The sequence below is a fragment of the Bidens hawaiensis genome, unplaced genomic scaffold (assembly GCF_021521415.1).
Source record: "Bidens hawaiensis isolate Kalapana, Puna unplaced genomic scaffold, B.hawaiensis_p1.1 tig00044268_1, whole genome shotgun sequence".
Taxonomy (NCBI): Eukaryota; Viridiplantae; Streptophyta; class Magnoliopsida; order Asterales; family Asteraceae; genus Bidens; species Bidens hawaiensis.
Genome location: NW_027497870.1, coordinates 26962 through 44394, shown reverse-complemented (window position 1 = coordinate 44394; position 17433 = coordinate 26962). Strand labels below are relative to the sequence as shown.

The following is a 17433-nucleotide window of genomic DNA, read 5'->3' as shown; positions in this document are numbered from 1 at the left end:
ACCATGCTCAATTAAGCAAGCTCACTCAATAAAAGTTGGCATGTTCGCAAATCTAACTATGTATATGATAGTACTTAGTTACTTACATACTACATAGTGCTCGAAAGTCGAGCACACTTAAAATTAACTACATATAAGTTTTGAGCTCATTTTTAGTACTCGAGATCGAGACTGAGCTCGGGTTTAAACAAACTCGGGTTGGGTTTGCTCACTAACTCTATAAATGCTCAAATATTTTCCCAATATCAGGTGAGGGGCAAGCGTGTAGTGATATCCGCAAGCCAGGACAACGACACACTTCATTTGGGAAATATATGCAAAACACGGAACAAAGAGCAAGTAAGTTTGCATGTGCGCGTCAGGACCTATCTGTGCATTCTTTTACCTTTTTTTACTTTTTTGATCATTTGAGAATGGATATTGTGGGTATTAATTATTGACTGCTTATATTCCATGTTTATGTTTTCTTTTTTAAGGTGTTACACCAATTGAAAGAATATGGAATCGAACATATTGAAATGCTCCGTCTTCCAGAAGATCCCAAGATGGAAGGGAAAAATAAGGGTTTTGCTTTTTTGGAGTTCAGCACACATTCTGATGCAGTAGAAGCGTTTAAACGTCTTAAAAAATCTGATGTGGTTTTTGGTCGTGATATAAGTGCTAAAGTTGAATTTGCAGAAACACCTAAGCCTTCAGCTGCTGAAGATTTGCTACAGGTAAGAGACTGTTAATTATAGTATTTTTATTGTATTATTCTTGTTTATGTTGATTGGGTATAATGGTAACAAGTTATTTATTGGCATATAAGCTGACACGTCATCATGTTGAATGTTGATTACATTGGATTTACTATTTTGAAACGTTGATGGTTTTTTGTTGAAAAAGGTTGGTCATTTAAAATAGATTTCGACATTTATTTTACAGTTTTTTTTTTCATCTAGAGTTTAGTGCTGATCATTAAAATTTCATGTTTTAGTTCAATGTGGTACACTTGGAAGGACTCACTGAAGATTGGACCGAAGAGAAGGTTAAGGACATTTGTAAAACTTATGGTGAAATTCTTAAAATAAATGTGCGTCCAAAGTCACGTAATAAACACAAAGATTTTGGGTTTGTCACTTTTAATTCTCCTGAAAGTGCTCAAGCATGTGTGGAAGGGATCAATAATACTGCTATTGGAGTAGAAACCAAAGTATATACATATACATACATATATATACACTAGTTATCTTTGTGAAATATTATCATTCTGGTTATTGTTTGTTGTCTCAGATTAAAGCCAGCATTGCAAAGCCTCAAAAAAAAGGTGGCATTCACGGCGGATTCAAAGTTGAGAAGCAAAGTGAAAATTCTAATAAAAAATCACAACCTAAATCATCAAAGATGAAAGGTGTTGTGAACACCCAGCAAACTAAAATAAACAAAAAACGTCCCTTAAAAAATAAGGTTAGTTGAAAAGTGTGAAATTATGTTTTTTTTTGTTTTGGTAATAATTTAATAAATATTTACTTGTTAAACCTCAGCAAAAGGGATCAATTAAGAAAGATGGTGGAAGTTCTAAAGTTGCTGAGTCATCAAAGATGAAAGGTGATAATGGCTTCAACATGCTAACAGAAAAAGAAAAGCATCCTTTGAGCAGAAGTCGAATGCCCGTGATCTCAGTACTCCAAAGAAACCCAAAAATGGCGGTCAAGGTCAAGCTCCAAATAGTCAATCCGTCACTAAAGCAGGAAGTAACAAAAGAAAGGTCCCCGGGAATGAAGCCCGTGAAGACAGGGGTAACAGAAATGCGCAAGGCAGAAAGCCCTTCAAGAAACAGAAAGGTATTTATTCAAAAATATATACCTAAATGAACACGAACAGTTCATGTTCATGTTTCATGTTCGTTCGTTAAAGAAAATGAGAATGCTCATGTTTGTTTATGGTCATTTGCTAACAGTATAAAAAAACAGTTAATGAAGGTAAACATTACTGAGCTAAAACCATCTAAAAGTAATGTGAACAACAATGTGTTTGGACCTTAAAAGTTATTAAAACTAGATTAGATTGTAATGTGCCTAAAACATTTAAATAAAATACATTAATGAATGTAGTTATGTAAACAAACAAACTTAAACAAACATAAACTAAGAACATAAATGAACGAGCATTCACAAACATAAATGAAGAACAAGGCGTGTGTTCATTTTCGTTCGTATTACTAAATGAACACAAACTTTTTATTCATGTTCGTTTGTTTATTAAATAATCGAGCATAAACGACCTTCCCGAATGGTTCACGAACGTTCGGTTCGTTTACAGCTTATATACTTTGAACTTCTTTTTGTCCAAAAGTTTTATGGTTTGCATTGTTAATTAGTGACAAATGTGATTACAAACATTTCAGTAGTAATCTAAAAGTTTCATTAAATTGATTCATGATGTTTTATGCTTAAGAATTTGTTTTGGGAGACTTTTGACCAGCTTGACCCATTACAAGTGAACGGGTCAAACTGTCAAAGTTTCCATGTATATATTTGACCCGTATCCATTGACTTTTAGGCAATATGCATGGAAGGGAAAGAGATAATTACAGGAAACCAAAAGGTGATACATACCCGAGAAGAGGACCTGCTGATTACAGAAATTCAACTAGATATACAGATCCATATGCACCAAAATATGCTGCATCTGCATCTGCATCGAATGCTTATCATGTGGACTCTGATAGGCGCTACAAGGAGATGGTAAAATGGCCGGTCCTTTAATTTTTATCCAATATTATTTAAATTAATCATTTTTTTATTGATTGTTAATATAAATGGTGTTAGGAACCACATGCTGGATACATTGAACCTGCTGCGTATTCAAGATATGCTCAACCTGTAGTGCGAACTCATGGCTAACATCAGACTGTATACAATAGTCAAAGTCAAAGTCAAGTTTATCCTAGATACTTAGATCGGCCTGTTGTGACTCAGCCTCATAGGGGTTACACTGAGGCTCAACCTTATAGAGATTACCGGCCATCTGCGGTTGTACAGGTTGCACGTGGTCCTTATGATTCTGGGCATGCGAGGTTCGATTTAATACTTTTGTTTGTGTTTATAGTTTGATGTTTATATTGATCTATTTTATTAACAATAATTTTAATACGTGTAGAGTTGTTCAACATGATGACCGAGGGCCTGGTGGTCTTACTTATGCTGGAGGTAATTATATACATATTTACTTAAAACAAGTTAAGCCCCCCCCCCCCCCCCCCCCCCCCGCGGCAGCTTTGCAACGACTCAAACTTGATTCGTGAAAGAGCTCTAACGTCTACACCGGTTACCTCGCCGGAAACCCAAAATGTTCTAAGTTGAAAATTTAAAATGTTTCAACTGGTCTTGTAAACTTTGATTGCCAAAGCTGAAAGTTTTAAACTTACCAACTTGCCTTTACTGTATATATATACTATTTTGAGTAGAAGATGTATTGTTATTATTATTCTGAAAATATCTAACTTCTTTAAATGAGATAACCTCAGCTGGGCAAAAGTAACATTACCTAATTACCTTTTTTAAAATTTAATTTGAGATATACCCTTATTTCCTGTTTCACAAGATCAGATGTATCTCCTTTTTTTCTCCCTTTTTTACAAGAATTTCTTTTTCCGGGGGTGGTTTTGTCTAATAATTTCTTAATTAATATTAAAAAAAAATTCAATCTGGTTATTTGATTACGATTATTCATAATTACATAATCACCTTTCAAAGTGGCTAATGTATTATTAAAATTCTAAATATATCTCATCCAGCTTCTCAAGTTCCAGATCATACAAGCTATTACCAGGTTCCTCTCTCTCTCACACACACACACACACACAGAATGTATAAAAGACTTGAATTACTTAAAACCATGGTATAAAAGACGTAAAACATTATCACTGTCAAAAGACATTTTGACAATGCCAAATTATTTCGTATTTTACCAATTACCACCTCTCAAGTCTAGTAGTTTATGCAGGCTGGTGGAAGTTACAGTGGAGCTTACGGTAGCCGCGGGGGATACTACTAAGCAAATAAAGCTTGTTAAAATGCTTACATGAATAAAGACATCTGTGGTTTTAAATTATGTACAACTGGTGTTTGCTTTTGTTGGTAAATTATGAATTGTTTCTTGAATTATGGTGATACTCAAGTAGCTTTTAAATGATTATCTTCTGTATGTGATGAACTAGGAAGAAATCACTATTCACTTAAAACGTTTAAGGTTCCCAAATCGTTCATCGGAAGTTTCTAGGTATTGAAATTCTTCATTTGTAGAGATGGTGGGTGCGTGTGCATAGAGTTTTTGGATTCTATGATTGCTAATGGTGTAATGTGTTTCTATCATCACATATGATAATTAATAGTTATCTGAATCCATTGGGCATTGGTCCATTATGCTAAATTCATAGGGGTAGCTGTCACATCCATAACTACATAAAAATAAAAGCATCGTATTTACCTAGTTTTACCCGATGGAGGTTTTACATAAAATAAATAATATATTAATCATCAGTAGTTGATATGATAAGATTTAACTAAAATAATGATTAAATATGTTTAATATTTTTTAAGGAATAAAAGAGAGATATTTTAATGAAATTGGTGTTTTTTGTCAAAATTAAACTTATATTGATGTATTGACTGGTCTAGTTGGCAATGGTTGGTTTTAAACAATCACTTGTACATAATTTAATATGGTTGTGTTAGAAGTATAATTGGAAGTGATCACTTGTGAATCTTGCATGTTTTGCATTTTAACGGGTCAAAGGAGCTAAACTTAACTTTTGATGTTAATATGTAGTAGAGGTGCACAAAAAACCCGGTTCCGGAACCTAACTGGTGGAACTGAACCGGAACCGGTTCCAGTTCCTACCCGGTTGGCCCAATACCCGGTTTGGGTATTTTTGTACCCAAAAATCGTACCCGGTTCTCCTATTTGTATGTCCCCATCGGTTCCAACCCGGTTCTTAATTGTAACCGGTTCGGTTCCTACCCGAAAAAACCGGTTCCGGCGGGTTTTTTTGATTAGTCAAACATTGGCCAAATTAGCCATTGGAACCGGTTCCAACGGTAATATAGCCGTTGGAACCGGTTTTTGAGACACAAAAAAGCCGTTGGAACCGGTTCCAACGGTAATATAGCCGTTGGAACCGGTTTTTGAGAGAGAATAGAGCCGTTGTAACCGGTTCCAACGGTAATATAGCCGTTGGAACCGGTTTTTGATGCCCGAAACCTATATATAACTTGTTTTCCACCACTTGTTTCACCACCAAACTCAAAAACAAACTAAAATACTACTCCTTTAGCAAACCCGTTCCGTTACCAGACCATCCAACTAAATATTATTATGGCACCCATCAAAAAAAACTAACAAGAAGGCTAAGAAGAGTGTTTTTGTTGCCCCCGTTCCTGTTACGAAGGACCCAAGGGTTGTTACGGTAATCAACCATAACCGCAACGAAGACATATGGAAGAATTGGGATTTGATTGTGGATGACGAAGGTTATCAAAAGGCTCGTTGCAAACTATGTGGTTCACTATTAAAGCACGATTCTAACTCTACTTTGAGAAAGCACATCGAGAAGCCATATTGCAAGGCGTCGAAAGGGATTGGCGCGACCGATCAAATTGACTTGGGTAAAGATGGTACACTATTTCGTTACAACACGACTCAAGTTCAAGATAGAATGGCAAAGTTCGTTATTCAACGAGGTTTGCCGTTTAACCACTTTGATGACCCGGATTTGACGTCGTTGATTCGCGAAACTCTACAACCACGATACACACATGTAAGTCGTACTACCTTAAGACGTCATTGTATCAGGTTGTGGGAGTGTGCTAAAAAAGAGTTAATCGAGTCTTTTCATTCTTTAGAAGCCATGGTTAGTTTAACTACCGATGTTTGGTCGGCACCATACGGGTTGCCCGAATCATACATATGTGTCACCGCTCATTGGGTTAATCCGGTGACATGGCAACTGATGAAACGAACCATAGCTTTTGAAAATTTCCCGTACCCACATACCGCTGAAAAATTGTTTGACTTGCTTGATGAAGTTATAACGACTTACAATTTGAGAAATAAAATATTTTCGATTTCGTTTGACAACGCATCAAACAATACTAAGGCGGCCGAAAAAATTATCATTAAATATTCACCACCTTGTTTCGGGGATTTTTTTCATGTTCGATGTGTTGCACATATCATCAACTTGGTTGTTCAAAAAGGTCTTGACAATGAAAACATTCGTGACGATTTAAAATTCTTTAGACTTATGTTACAAGATGTCTTCAAAAGTGGTAAAAGAAGGCATCTTGAATATAAGAACTATTGCAAGTCGGTTGAAAGAAAGTATTTGGGGCCGAATTGGGACGTTCCAACCCGTTGGAACTCAACTTGTCATATGTTAAAGTGTGCTTTTGCACAACGCCAAACTTTACAAGCTTTTCATAACAATCTTGTTGAAGAACGCGAGGCCGATATGTTTCCGGAAAGTGTTTGGGTCCAAGTCGGTTATTTGTTGGAGTATCTTGACGTGTTCAAAAAGTCAACAACAAAATTATCGGGAGTCTATTACCCTACTAGTTGTTGGGTTTTGCAAGAATTGTACTATATGTCTTGTGTTTTTAAAAGCTTTGCGGAGAACAACAAAGTCTTCAAGAATATTGTTGCGGTGATGAAGGAAAAGTTCATAAAATATTTTGAAAACATACCGCCGGTCTTTACTTGTGCCGCCGCATTAAACCCCTATTGGAATGTTAATGGGGTTGAGACAACGATTGAGGAAATATTCGACAACTTAGGTATGCACGAGATCGACCCGAAGTTGTCGACGGAAGCGAAGGAAAAGTTCAACAAAAACCTTCAAGACCTTTATGACCATTATTTTCAAATGTATGGTCCAAGCACGAGATCGTCTTTTGTGAAAAAAACAACAACTAGTAGGCCGTGCAATGACCCACTTATAAACTTGATGAATGGGATTCGTGAATCGGCATCTAAGAGGCAAAGAGGAAACACACCAACTAGCGAACTTGGTCGATATAGTGGAGCAAACTATGTTGAGGGCGCAACGGTCGACGAAATTCGCAATATTGATTTGTTGGCTTGGTGGAAAGGTAAACAAAACGAATTTCCCATTCTATCCGCCATGGCTCGTGATTTGCTTGCCGTACAAGCCTCAACGGTTGCTTCCGAATCGGTTTTTTCTCTTAGTGGGAGGGTGTTATCTATGCGAAGAACAAAATTAACTCCCGAGTCTCTAGAGGTTTGCATTTGCCTAAAGGACCATTTGGATGCGGTGGATCGTGTACAACACAAGACGAACTTTGAAGACGAAATACCAATAGAGTGTCACATTCATGATGAGGAGGCGGAGGACGGGGTTTCTTCTGATAACGAAGACGAGGGTGAAGACGAGAATGAAGACGAAGAAGAGTTGTAATTTGTGTTTTTTATTTGTTTTAGTAAAATTATTTGTAACTTGTTCAACTAATATTTAGTTTTGATTTGTTTAATTATAATTACTTTTGTTACTCATGATTAATTTTTTGTACTTTTTTAATAACGACGAACATTTTATTTATTTAAACAATAACTATTACAAACATTATTAAAACATAAACGATACTAAACATAACAACTAAAACTTAAAAAACAAAGTCCGTCGTTTTAATTCGGGAATACTTATTTTTGGGTTGTAGAGCCAGACGATTCTCCTACTTCCGCTTTTTTAGCATCCAAACTTCTTTTCTCTCGACAATACTTATTCGTATGTTTTCGTAATGTCGAGTTAGACGCTGCTTTAAGAAACTTCGAGCAATATTTGCAACGTGCCATCTCATGTGAGTCGGTCATTAGACACAAATCGTAATGAACCCAAACATCGGGGCATCTTGTTGTTTCGATCACCATAACAACGTCGTCATTAGTTGCCATTTGTTGTCGGTTTAAGCTTAATTGTGTTTTGGAGTGTGTTTTATAGTTTTGGAAGTGGTTTAACAAGTACACACTCATACATTGGTATTTATAGAATGAAAAATGGCTAAATATAGTAATAAAACCGGTTCCAACGGTCAAAAACGGCTATATAGCCGTTGGAACCGGTTTCTAAGGGCTATATTGTTTGAATTTCAAAAAAAACCGGTGGAACCGGTTTTTACGTAATAACCGGTCCGGTTCCAACCCTACCCGGTTCCTAAAAGTTTGCATTTCTGGGCATCGTTTCGGGTCGGGAACCGAACCGGTTCTTGACTGGAACCGGTTTCATTTTCTACCCGGTGTGGAAAAAACCGGTTCCGAACCAGTTCGGGTTTTCAAGGTGAACCCGATTTGTGCACCTCTAATATGTAGTTTAGTTGATGCTTATATCTCTTAATAGGGAGAAATAAAGTTGGGTTAGGACAAAGTTAATTAGTACAATGGATGATGTAGCTGACATTTGAGAATATGCCATTTTGGTTGACATCCGGAGATTCAACTTAGCTCGGAGATAAATGTGCATTAGAAAAACTTTAAATGCGAATGTGAGTTCATACACGTCCCTAAACCCGCATGTTTATACAAATTCTCTATAAGGATAATGTGAAAACAATATGGTCATATTATTAGTTGTATGCATTATATAAATACTTACTTGCTTATGGTGAAGCATAACTTGATATAGTATTTATAACGAGGCTATGAGATGAAGTTAATGAACTTCACATTGATAATTGAAGGATAAATGGTGCCCCGAGATTCATGAATCTCACAAGGATGTGTAATCTTGACTTACAAACAAGAGAATACATTAACATTGTTGAAGATGCTAAATCTTAAAAGGGTGAAACGAATAATGGTGACCGTAAATAGTTTTCTAAAAATTTTATTATGATTATATGCATTTAGTTTTTGTTAAATATGAGATATATAGTTTTCTTTTATAATTTTTAATAATTATTTTGTGGCCGGATTGGGCAAGCGTACGTACACCCACAGAAGTAGCCATAAGCAAGGTATAAACTGACTTTTAAATGTACTTTGTTATACGTCCTTCATACGCCTAAAAGTGCATTTTCTCTCGTAGTGTCATACATCTACTAAAGTATGCACGTCATATTGAAGTTTTCGCGTGAATTTAAATCGTATCTTGTTTGGATTTTAGAGGGTGATTAGTTATAAATAGACACAAGCCATGTCACGTGCAAATAGATTGGGCAATGTATCTTATACAAACCCGTTTTTATTTAGCAGACTATATTTTCGTGTTATTATGTATATATTTGCTCAACTTACTTTTGGTTTGTAATTATATGATGTGATCATGTGAATTACACGTATGGTTTGTAATCAAGATAAATCTTTTCGATATACTTTCGAACTCATATATTGAAAATGTAAAGTCAGGGACCATTTTCAAGATATTTGATAGTTACATTTTTAAAATAGCCCCGACATTATATATTGTTGATATCTTTAGTTTTTGTATATAGTTATGTATGTATATGCTTTGATGACGTTTCTGTTGCATTCGTCCAGAAATACAACAAATATACAGTTTAACGTTACAGGCTATATTACTTTTGTAATTTACTTCTTACGTTATATGCATATAAATATCATTAATAAATAAATTATTTCTTAAAAGTGTAAGAAAGGCTAAAACTTCAACTCAAAAACCGAAAAATATATTAAATGATCTTTGACATAGTGGTATCAGACAGTGATAAGGTTTTGTAGACCGGTTATGGTTCAAATTCCTTGGGTGGTAAAAAGATCGTTTTCAATTTAATTCTTTTACTTCTAAATTTAAAAGTTGTTCTCATATTTTAATTCATAAAATGCTTAATCATGTATGTGAAAATTCATTCAGTTGATAATGTTAGATATTTTAGTGTAACTGGATTGACTTGTTGACCAATATAAATCATGATACACATAAAAACAAGTCAGGAGGTGCGAAGGGCACGTTTGTTTTAGTTTATTACGATGTTAGAGGCGAACCCCCTAACTAATAGGGGTTTTGAGGAGGCAATGCCCGCTTGGCTGCGGCCCGAAAGACAGCGCCCATGGTCTAGTTGACAATGGATTTTATGATATATTTAAAATACAAAATGGTAACTGCCAAAGGCATTTACCGAACCCTAAAGTGCATATCCATTCATTATGTCGACCTGTTATTCTTTGGTTCATAGAATTCACTCGCACATTCATACTAGCTCTTAATTACACACTGAGTTTTATCTGATTGAGATATTTGAGAGAACCATCAAATAGTTTCAATCTGAAAATTCTAAACGACTTAAAATCCAAGTTTCTTATTCCCGAAATCCCCAACAGATAATAAAATCAATCCACTAAATATTCAAAATTTAAAATTTGCACAAAACATATATTCCCAATGTTAACTTGAAATTTAGCCTGAACTGCCTTGCAGACCTTATTGCAACAGAGTACACAAATAGAAAATATAACACCAAATTTTGGCCAATAAAGAAATCCCATAATCTATTAAAACCTTTAAAAAAAACTTAACCATATCTTATACACATTAATTGCACTTTTATATCAGAATCATTAAGGACTGACCATAATACCAACAAGACAAAGTGAATATTTATAAAACAAACTATGACAAATAACCTCAACTTCATATCTGTTTTTCTTTATTCTGAACATATATATAAAAAAACAAACAAGACCCGTTATACGACAATTGCAAACCCACAAAGCTAGTCACTGGCACCTGCTCTCGCTTCCATGAGCCCGTTCCGAATCTGATCACCAATATCTCTAACATGGCCCGGTCCGTGTGGTATAAAGACAGTTGTATTGTTTGATGAATTCCCAAGATCTTTAATAGTATCAAAATACTGTGTAATCATTATAAGATCCATCACTTCCTTTGCAGATGCACCTTCAACTTTATGCGAAAAGTTTAATATGTTCTCTCTTAATCCATCTGTTATTGCTTGCCTCTGTCTTGCAACACCCACCCCACCTAAATACTTAGCTTCAGCCTCGGCCTCCGCTTTCTTAACTTGAAGAATCTTATCAGCCTCACCCTTGTATACACTAGCAAGTTGAAGCCTTTGTGCTGCAGATATTATTATTTTCACTCATAAACATTAAATACGCAGAATAGATTAATGCCCAAATTAGGTAAGATCAAGTACGTACCTGCATTGATTTCATTCATTGCTCTACGCACAGAGGGGTCAGGTATAATGTCCACCATTAGAATGTGCTCTATCATGTATCCATATTCTCCCATCACCTGATATATTAGGGACAAAATTGTAATTCATATGGTTCTAAACCATGAATATATTATTAATACAATATAGTAATATACCTTCTCAAGTTCCTCCAATACAGTTTTTGCAACTTCATCTTTCTGTTCAAAGAGTTGATCTAAGGTCATTCTTGGAACTTGTGCTCGTACAACTGGAATGAAAGTTAACGTTTAAAAGAATTAATTATTTATAAAAGATTCAACTATTTTGGACAAAAATGTTATGCTTACCATCAAACACATAAGCTTGAATTTGTTCAGCAGGGTTCTGCAACTCGTAGAATGCATCATCTGCACTTTGCTTGATTACTCGGTACTGAATTGAAGAAATAATTTGCACAAATACATTGTCCTGCAGATCAAGAAATGTTAAATAATGTGAATGTTTTAAGTATCTAGACTAAAAGACATGGTTTATGATATTATTATGGCTTCTAAACATCTTTTCACACAAATTTGTGTACCTATATTGTCACTTAATCCTAAAATTTTCATGTGATTCATAGATTTAAAGAAATGAAATTGTAAGTTCAATGTGATGATATACTGCATCATCAAATGAAAAGAAGATCATGAAATATGATACTCTAATTAATGGTGTATAGCGGTGCAACAAGCCGATCCACTCGAGATAAGGTCAATAAAAAACTGAAAACGAGCTAATCCCGAGCCTCAAATAAAGCTCTCGAACCCTAAAGTTTTGATAATGGACGATCAACAGTTTAAATTTGATCTTTGCGCTAGCTTGTTAAAACTAAGACCAAACAACTCATTCGATAAGCATGATCGCTACACCTAGCGGTCTAGGGTTAAGAATCCGTACGAATTGGCAATCAGCAAACCCTAATAATAAAATTAAGAATAAATGAAAAAAAGAAAACCTTGGTTTTGGTTTCGATTTTGACTTCAAGAGATTGGATCCTGGTGGAGAGGACACCGGCGAGGTACTGACCGGCGCAAGGGTTGAACCAATTGAGACCTGGCTCAGCCAGTTTCTCGAACCGACCCCACCTTTCAACCACCCCAACGCTGGCTTGATCGATGCAACCCACAAACACACACGCTGCGTTACCCATCTCTTGATCAATTCAATTTCATTTGTTTGTGGGTGTACGTATGTTATTGTCGAATATAATAATTAAATAATCACTTCTTTAGTTATGAAATCTAAATTATTTTATTTTGGGGTTTTATATATTACACACATCCAACTTACACGACAGGGATCCAAACGAGTTGAACCATTCACATGCTACTCAAAATCTAGTTGATACAATGCTTGAAATGAGTCAATTCTAAGCCTTGAAAAAAAGCTCATTTGTTATCAATAAACCTACTTTAAAAATAACACTCTACAAACCCAAAACGCCAACGAAATATCTAAGGTGGGATATAGAGATGGCATAGGAAGCAGAGATGTAAAAGAAAACATGCTTGGGTCCACCAACCTAGTTTATAACCTGACCAAGTTCACCAAAAAAAACTAATTTGACCAAAATCAGTTCGTCATCGCATTCTCTAAAACCGGTTTGAACACAATGTGGTTCGAAAAAATATGTCAAAAAACCGAGTTTTTTTTTGTCCAAAATTGGGTAGCTGAGCATTCTTGACTCAAAGCCGGTTCTCAACCCAATTCGGTTTAGGCCAAACTGGTTATAACCAAACATTGACCAACCTTGATCGATGTATAACTTAAACCAGATTGGATTTCTAAATCGTTTTGTACATGTTTAATCAATGTTTACAAACCGGTTTGCATGGGCCAGTTGAACTGGTTATACTGGATTTCGAACAGGTAGCCAATATTTAGAGTATGGTATTTTTTTGGTGGTTTGCTAGAGCATTGAACCGCTGGTTTTTCAAAAATGCTGGTTTAAACCAGCAAACTAATTTTGAGTCAAATAGATTTTTGATATTTTTAAAGCCCATATTTAAAAAAATGATTTTTAACTTATCAGATAAAATTGAAAGTAGTGTACCAATAAAAGATGTCATGAACTTTTTTTAAAAGGAATTTTGTTTGAAAATTAAGTGCTTTTATATTGTCATTTAAGTAATTTATTATTTTTGTTATAAGATTTTGGATTATTTTACTCTAAAGTCATAAATTTTTCGATTATTTTTTGAGTTGAAGTTTCATTTATATGAAACTAGGTTAGTAACCTGTGTGCTACACGGGTTGAATAAATGATACAATGTCAAACAAAAAAAGATGCTTACAATACGCTTTAACTATATGTGATATAAGTAATATAGCAAAATAAACATGAACCAGATGTCACGGAATATGAAGTTGTGCACACACAAAATAGACAAATCATTATTCAGGAAAATAAATAAATAAATCACATAATTCATTTAGAGACGATCAAGCTAGTTCCCGTTCATATAAAATTGATCACCATTAAATTCGATGAGCCCATCTTCAATCAACATAATCCAATTATCAAATTTATACGTCCTTGATCATTTGATTCCAAAAACAGTTGAATAAAATTGCCCTTGTTACCCCTGGAGTTATCAAAGTCAACTCTAACAAATAAAAAGTGAGCACCGGCAACATGTCAATCATTCCCAAGAAAAAGTCTAAAATTGCCAAAAGTTATAAAAAAAATTTGAAAAAGAAAAGTGCGCTTCAGTTTTGTTTCAACCACAAAACAATTTTGCTCTTAATATACAAAAAAAAAAAAAGACAATGTTACATTGCTGCTTGTATGGTGTCCCAACTGTACCCATTTTTTCCCTTGTTAAATTATAACAGCCAACACATGTTTCTTACTTAAGATATTCATTTGAATTGTAACTATACTTTTGGAATTGACCCCATATCACATCCCATCTTATTTCGGTTCCATTCAGAAGAAATTTTCAAAACTATCCATAAGTTAATAATTATCATCAACTCCAGAAGCTGAAGTTGTCTGGAAATCCTTGATATAAATCTAGTTGCCTACACAAACTAATGTAATTTTATAATTAAATGTTGATTAGCCAGGGGAATTCCCATTTGTGCCCTTCACCACAAGAACATCACTTTCTTTTAATACTCCCAAAAAAATCTTGAACAGCCTAAATTTAATAAGATTAAATAATTTATTTTCTCTTTTTAGACAAAAAAAAAATAAGAATAGAACACTGAGAAATCTTTTATCCTTGCAAGCATCTTCATAACTCCCATTTGTTTTCTTTGCAAGCATCTTTTAACCTTGCTGCCAGTCTTCTATTGTATTAGGTTATGCGTAGTGGAGTGGCTACAAATTGGGGCGAATTGTGACACGTGACGCTCAGTCAGTAAGGAGTGAGAATTTGTTTTTGGGGTGTAATGATGTAGGGGCTACAAACTGGGCCCACGGTATCTTTTTTTATTATTTTCTTTTTATAATTAAACTAATCAAATAAAAACCAATTTATTTAAATAATTAAATAAACATGCATTAAAATTAAAAAGAAATACATAACTAAAAAAATACATAACTAAAAAAAGATACATAACTAAAAAAACCATAACAAAAAAAAATACTAATATCCATAATATTCACGCATTTTTTCGACTCGTCGTCATTGCAACAATGCGGCCTCTTTTTGTGACCCGACAGCTTTGAGGGATTCGTATTCTTTACTCATTTCCCGTAATTCCATCATAGCAGCAATCTTTTCGTGTTGTTTGTTGGTTTCTCTCATGGTATCGTTGAGTTCTTTGGCAAACTTTTCGTGTTTTTTGATGATTTCTGTCATGATAGCGGGGAGTTACACGGGTTTCGGTTGGTTCGGATTGTTTATAGGATTCATTTTGCTAGATTTTTTTGAAGAATTTGGATATGAATTGTGTATGAAATGGAGAAGAAGGTGTATGGTTTATATATATATATATATATATATATATTGTTTTAATTATTTTTTTTTTATTTTTGACTGTTTGAAAACGGTCATAACAATAAAATAATATTATTTTTAAACCACGCCGGCGACAATAACACCCTGTCCCCGCCCCATTTCGCCCACATATCGCCGCGGGGGGAGGGGGGTGGGGGGTTCCCCCTTTTCTCGCCCCCTTCCTCACCCCATTACACATTGCCTTACGGATATGCTTCCTCCTAAATAAGAATAATATATTTTTGAGCTTTTAAATGTTAAAATTTGATCTTGAGTTAAAAAATACCTTATAATACCTCCTTATATTTTATTGAGACATGGAAGATTATAGAAGCGCTTCTGAATCTTAAACATGGCGGAGTCGGGTCCCTTCATTGTTTGTTACGATTTAAAATTTATTTTCTTTTGCTAATACCTCCATATATACATATGATGTATATATGTGTGAACCCTCGGGTGGGCAAAAGTGAAATTGCACTAATTTTGACGTTATTTTACTAATCTCGTGAAAATAACGTTAAAAGTGACGGACGGTTAATCAGACATCATGTAGTGGCGTTGATAGCCGAAAAACAAGGGTACATGCACCGATCAGCCGGTGTCCCGATGATTGAGTGCTATGTGCCTTATGTCCAAGGCTTGATGCAAAACTACTATCGAGCCGGGGGTCTCACCGAAAGCAGCCTCTCTATCCTTATAGGGTAGAGGTAAGGCTGTCTACATCTTACCCTCCTCAGACCCTACCATAGCTTTGCTATTGGTGGGATATACTGAGTACGATGATGATGATGATTTCTTTTGCTAACGCTTCATCATTTGCTCTCTTCTTACACAAAGTTGAGAACCGATTATAACCGCGTTATCCGTCCTTTATTAAACAGGGAAGGTTCAGTAATCTTGTTAAATTTTATCATTGTTATTACATAATTGGCAATCAAATATGGGTTAAACATTATTTACCTGAATTAAATAATGAACCAGGTTTAGTAGGGTCCTGAAGAAGTACTAAGCTAAGCTGAGATTCCTTATCGTTTGCTCTAACTGTTCGGTCTTTAATATAAAAAGTCTCCAAATAAAAAAAATAAAAAGAAAAAAAAGAAAAACTTGTTTTCAAAGGTTGTTCCTATAAAGTAAAAATATAGAAATAACATTTTCCCTAAGTCATCATGAAGTGCTCTAGAAGTTCAAAATCAACGAAAACAATAAAAAAAAGGTTTATTACTGGCCTATTTAAGGTTGTTCATGACAAATGTAGTATTTATTCATCAGACTTTCAATGCTTCCTTAATTAACAAACAATCAATTGAGATCAAGTAAAAATAAAACTTGAGTTGTTAAACATAATGAACAATAATGATCATAGTGATTCAGAATCATAATTTCCAAATCTGACAGAAATAAAACGAAATCACAATAACTTATTTGTAATTTAGAAATATCCAAATTTCTCACAAACACACACAGGTGATCATCACAACATATTTTATACTTTATGCACAATATATGATGTTAAACACACATTAAGCCATACATTGGAAGAGACATTCATAATCTATTAAAGGACACTCATATCACATATTCAGATTATGTTGTGTTATTAAGAATACTCTATATATATATCATATTCCCATAAGTATTATTCAATGGAGAAGAAAAATAGGTTGATGTGGTAACCAACCTGGGTACGTAGTGAATCGGAGAGTTAAATCGAAGGATAACAATTGGCAAGCTTCTTATATTATATGTCACCCACTAATTCATCTCTGACATCAGGATCTACAAACATTCAATAAACTTTCAATACATGTTTATACCAAATATTAGCATGAACTTGAAATCGATGTGAAATTGAAGAGAGATGATAACCTGATGGTCGTATGTTTATCAATTGGTATGATTCAGATAGCAACTCGCATAAAGGCAATGAAATCGAATACAAATGAAATATAAACATTGTGAATACAAATGGAATACCGTATGAAATCGAAGAAAGATGAAATCTGAGTGAAAGAATGAACAAAACCCTAAATAATTGTATACCGGAGAAGAAAAACCCGTGGCTGGAGAATATGAACTATTATTAGTGATAGATATTTATATTTTTATTAATAATAAATCATAAATAAGTGATAGGCGGGAAAATAAAAGTTGGGTGATTGTGAATGTGACAGCTGTCCCAATATAATTTCCTTTATTATATAGGTTAGATTACATGTTAACCATTCAATCCGTTTGAACTTTCAAATACAACCCGGTTGTATCATTTTTTAACC

At 34.5% G+C, this 17433-nt stretch overlaps 2 protein-coding genes across 2 annotated transcripts; one reads left to right on the top strand and one right to left on the bottom strand.

Moving 5' to 3' along the window:
• Positions 1–1276: 1276 nt before the first annotated feature.
• Positions 1277–3190, top strand: LOC143594870 (uncharacterized). The gene is made up of 4 exons (XM_077074069.1): positions 1277–1446; positions 1524–1823; positions 2542–2726; positions 2811–3190. Exons 1-4 carry the CDS (start codon positions 1384–1386, stop codon positions 2866–2868), a joined length of 606 nt encoding a protein of 201 aa, XP_076930184.1. The 5' UTR covers positions 1277–1383; the 3' UTR covers positions 2869–3190.
• Positions 3191–10523: 7333 nt separating this feature from the next.
• On the bottom strand, positions 10524–12375 carry LOC143594868 (hypersensitive-induced response protein 4). The gene is made up of 5 exons (XM_077074068.1): positions 12169–12375; positions 11519–11639; positions 11348–11439; positions 11173–11269; positions 10524–11089 (listed from the first exon to the last, which is right to left on the bottom strand). The coding sequence occupies exons 1-5, from the start codon at positions 12361–12363 to the stop codon at positions 10725–10727; spliced, it is 870 nt and encodes a 289-aa protein (XP_076930183.1). The 5' UTR covers positions 12364–12375; the 3' UTR covers positions 10524–10724.
• Between the last annotated feature and the right edge of the window lie 5058 nt (positions 12376–17433).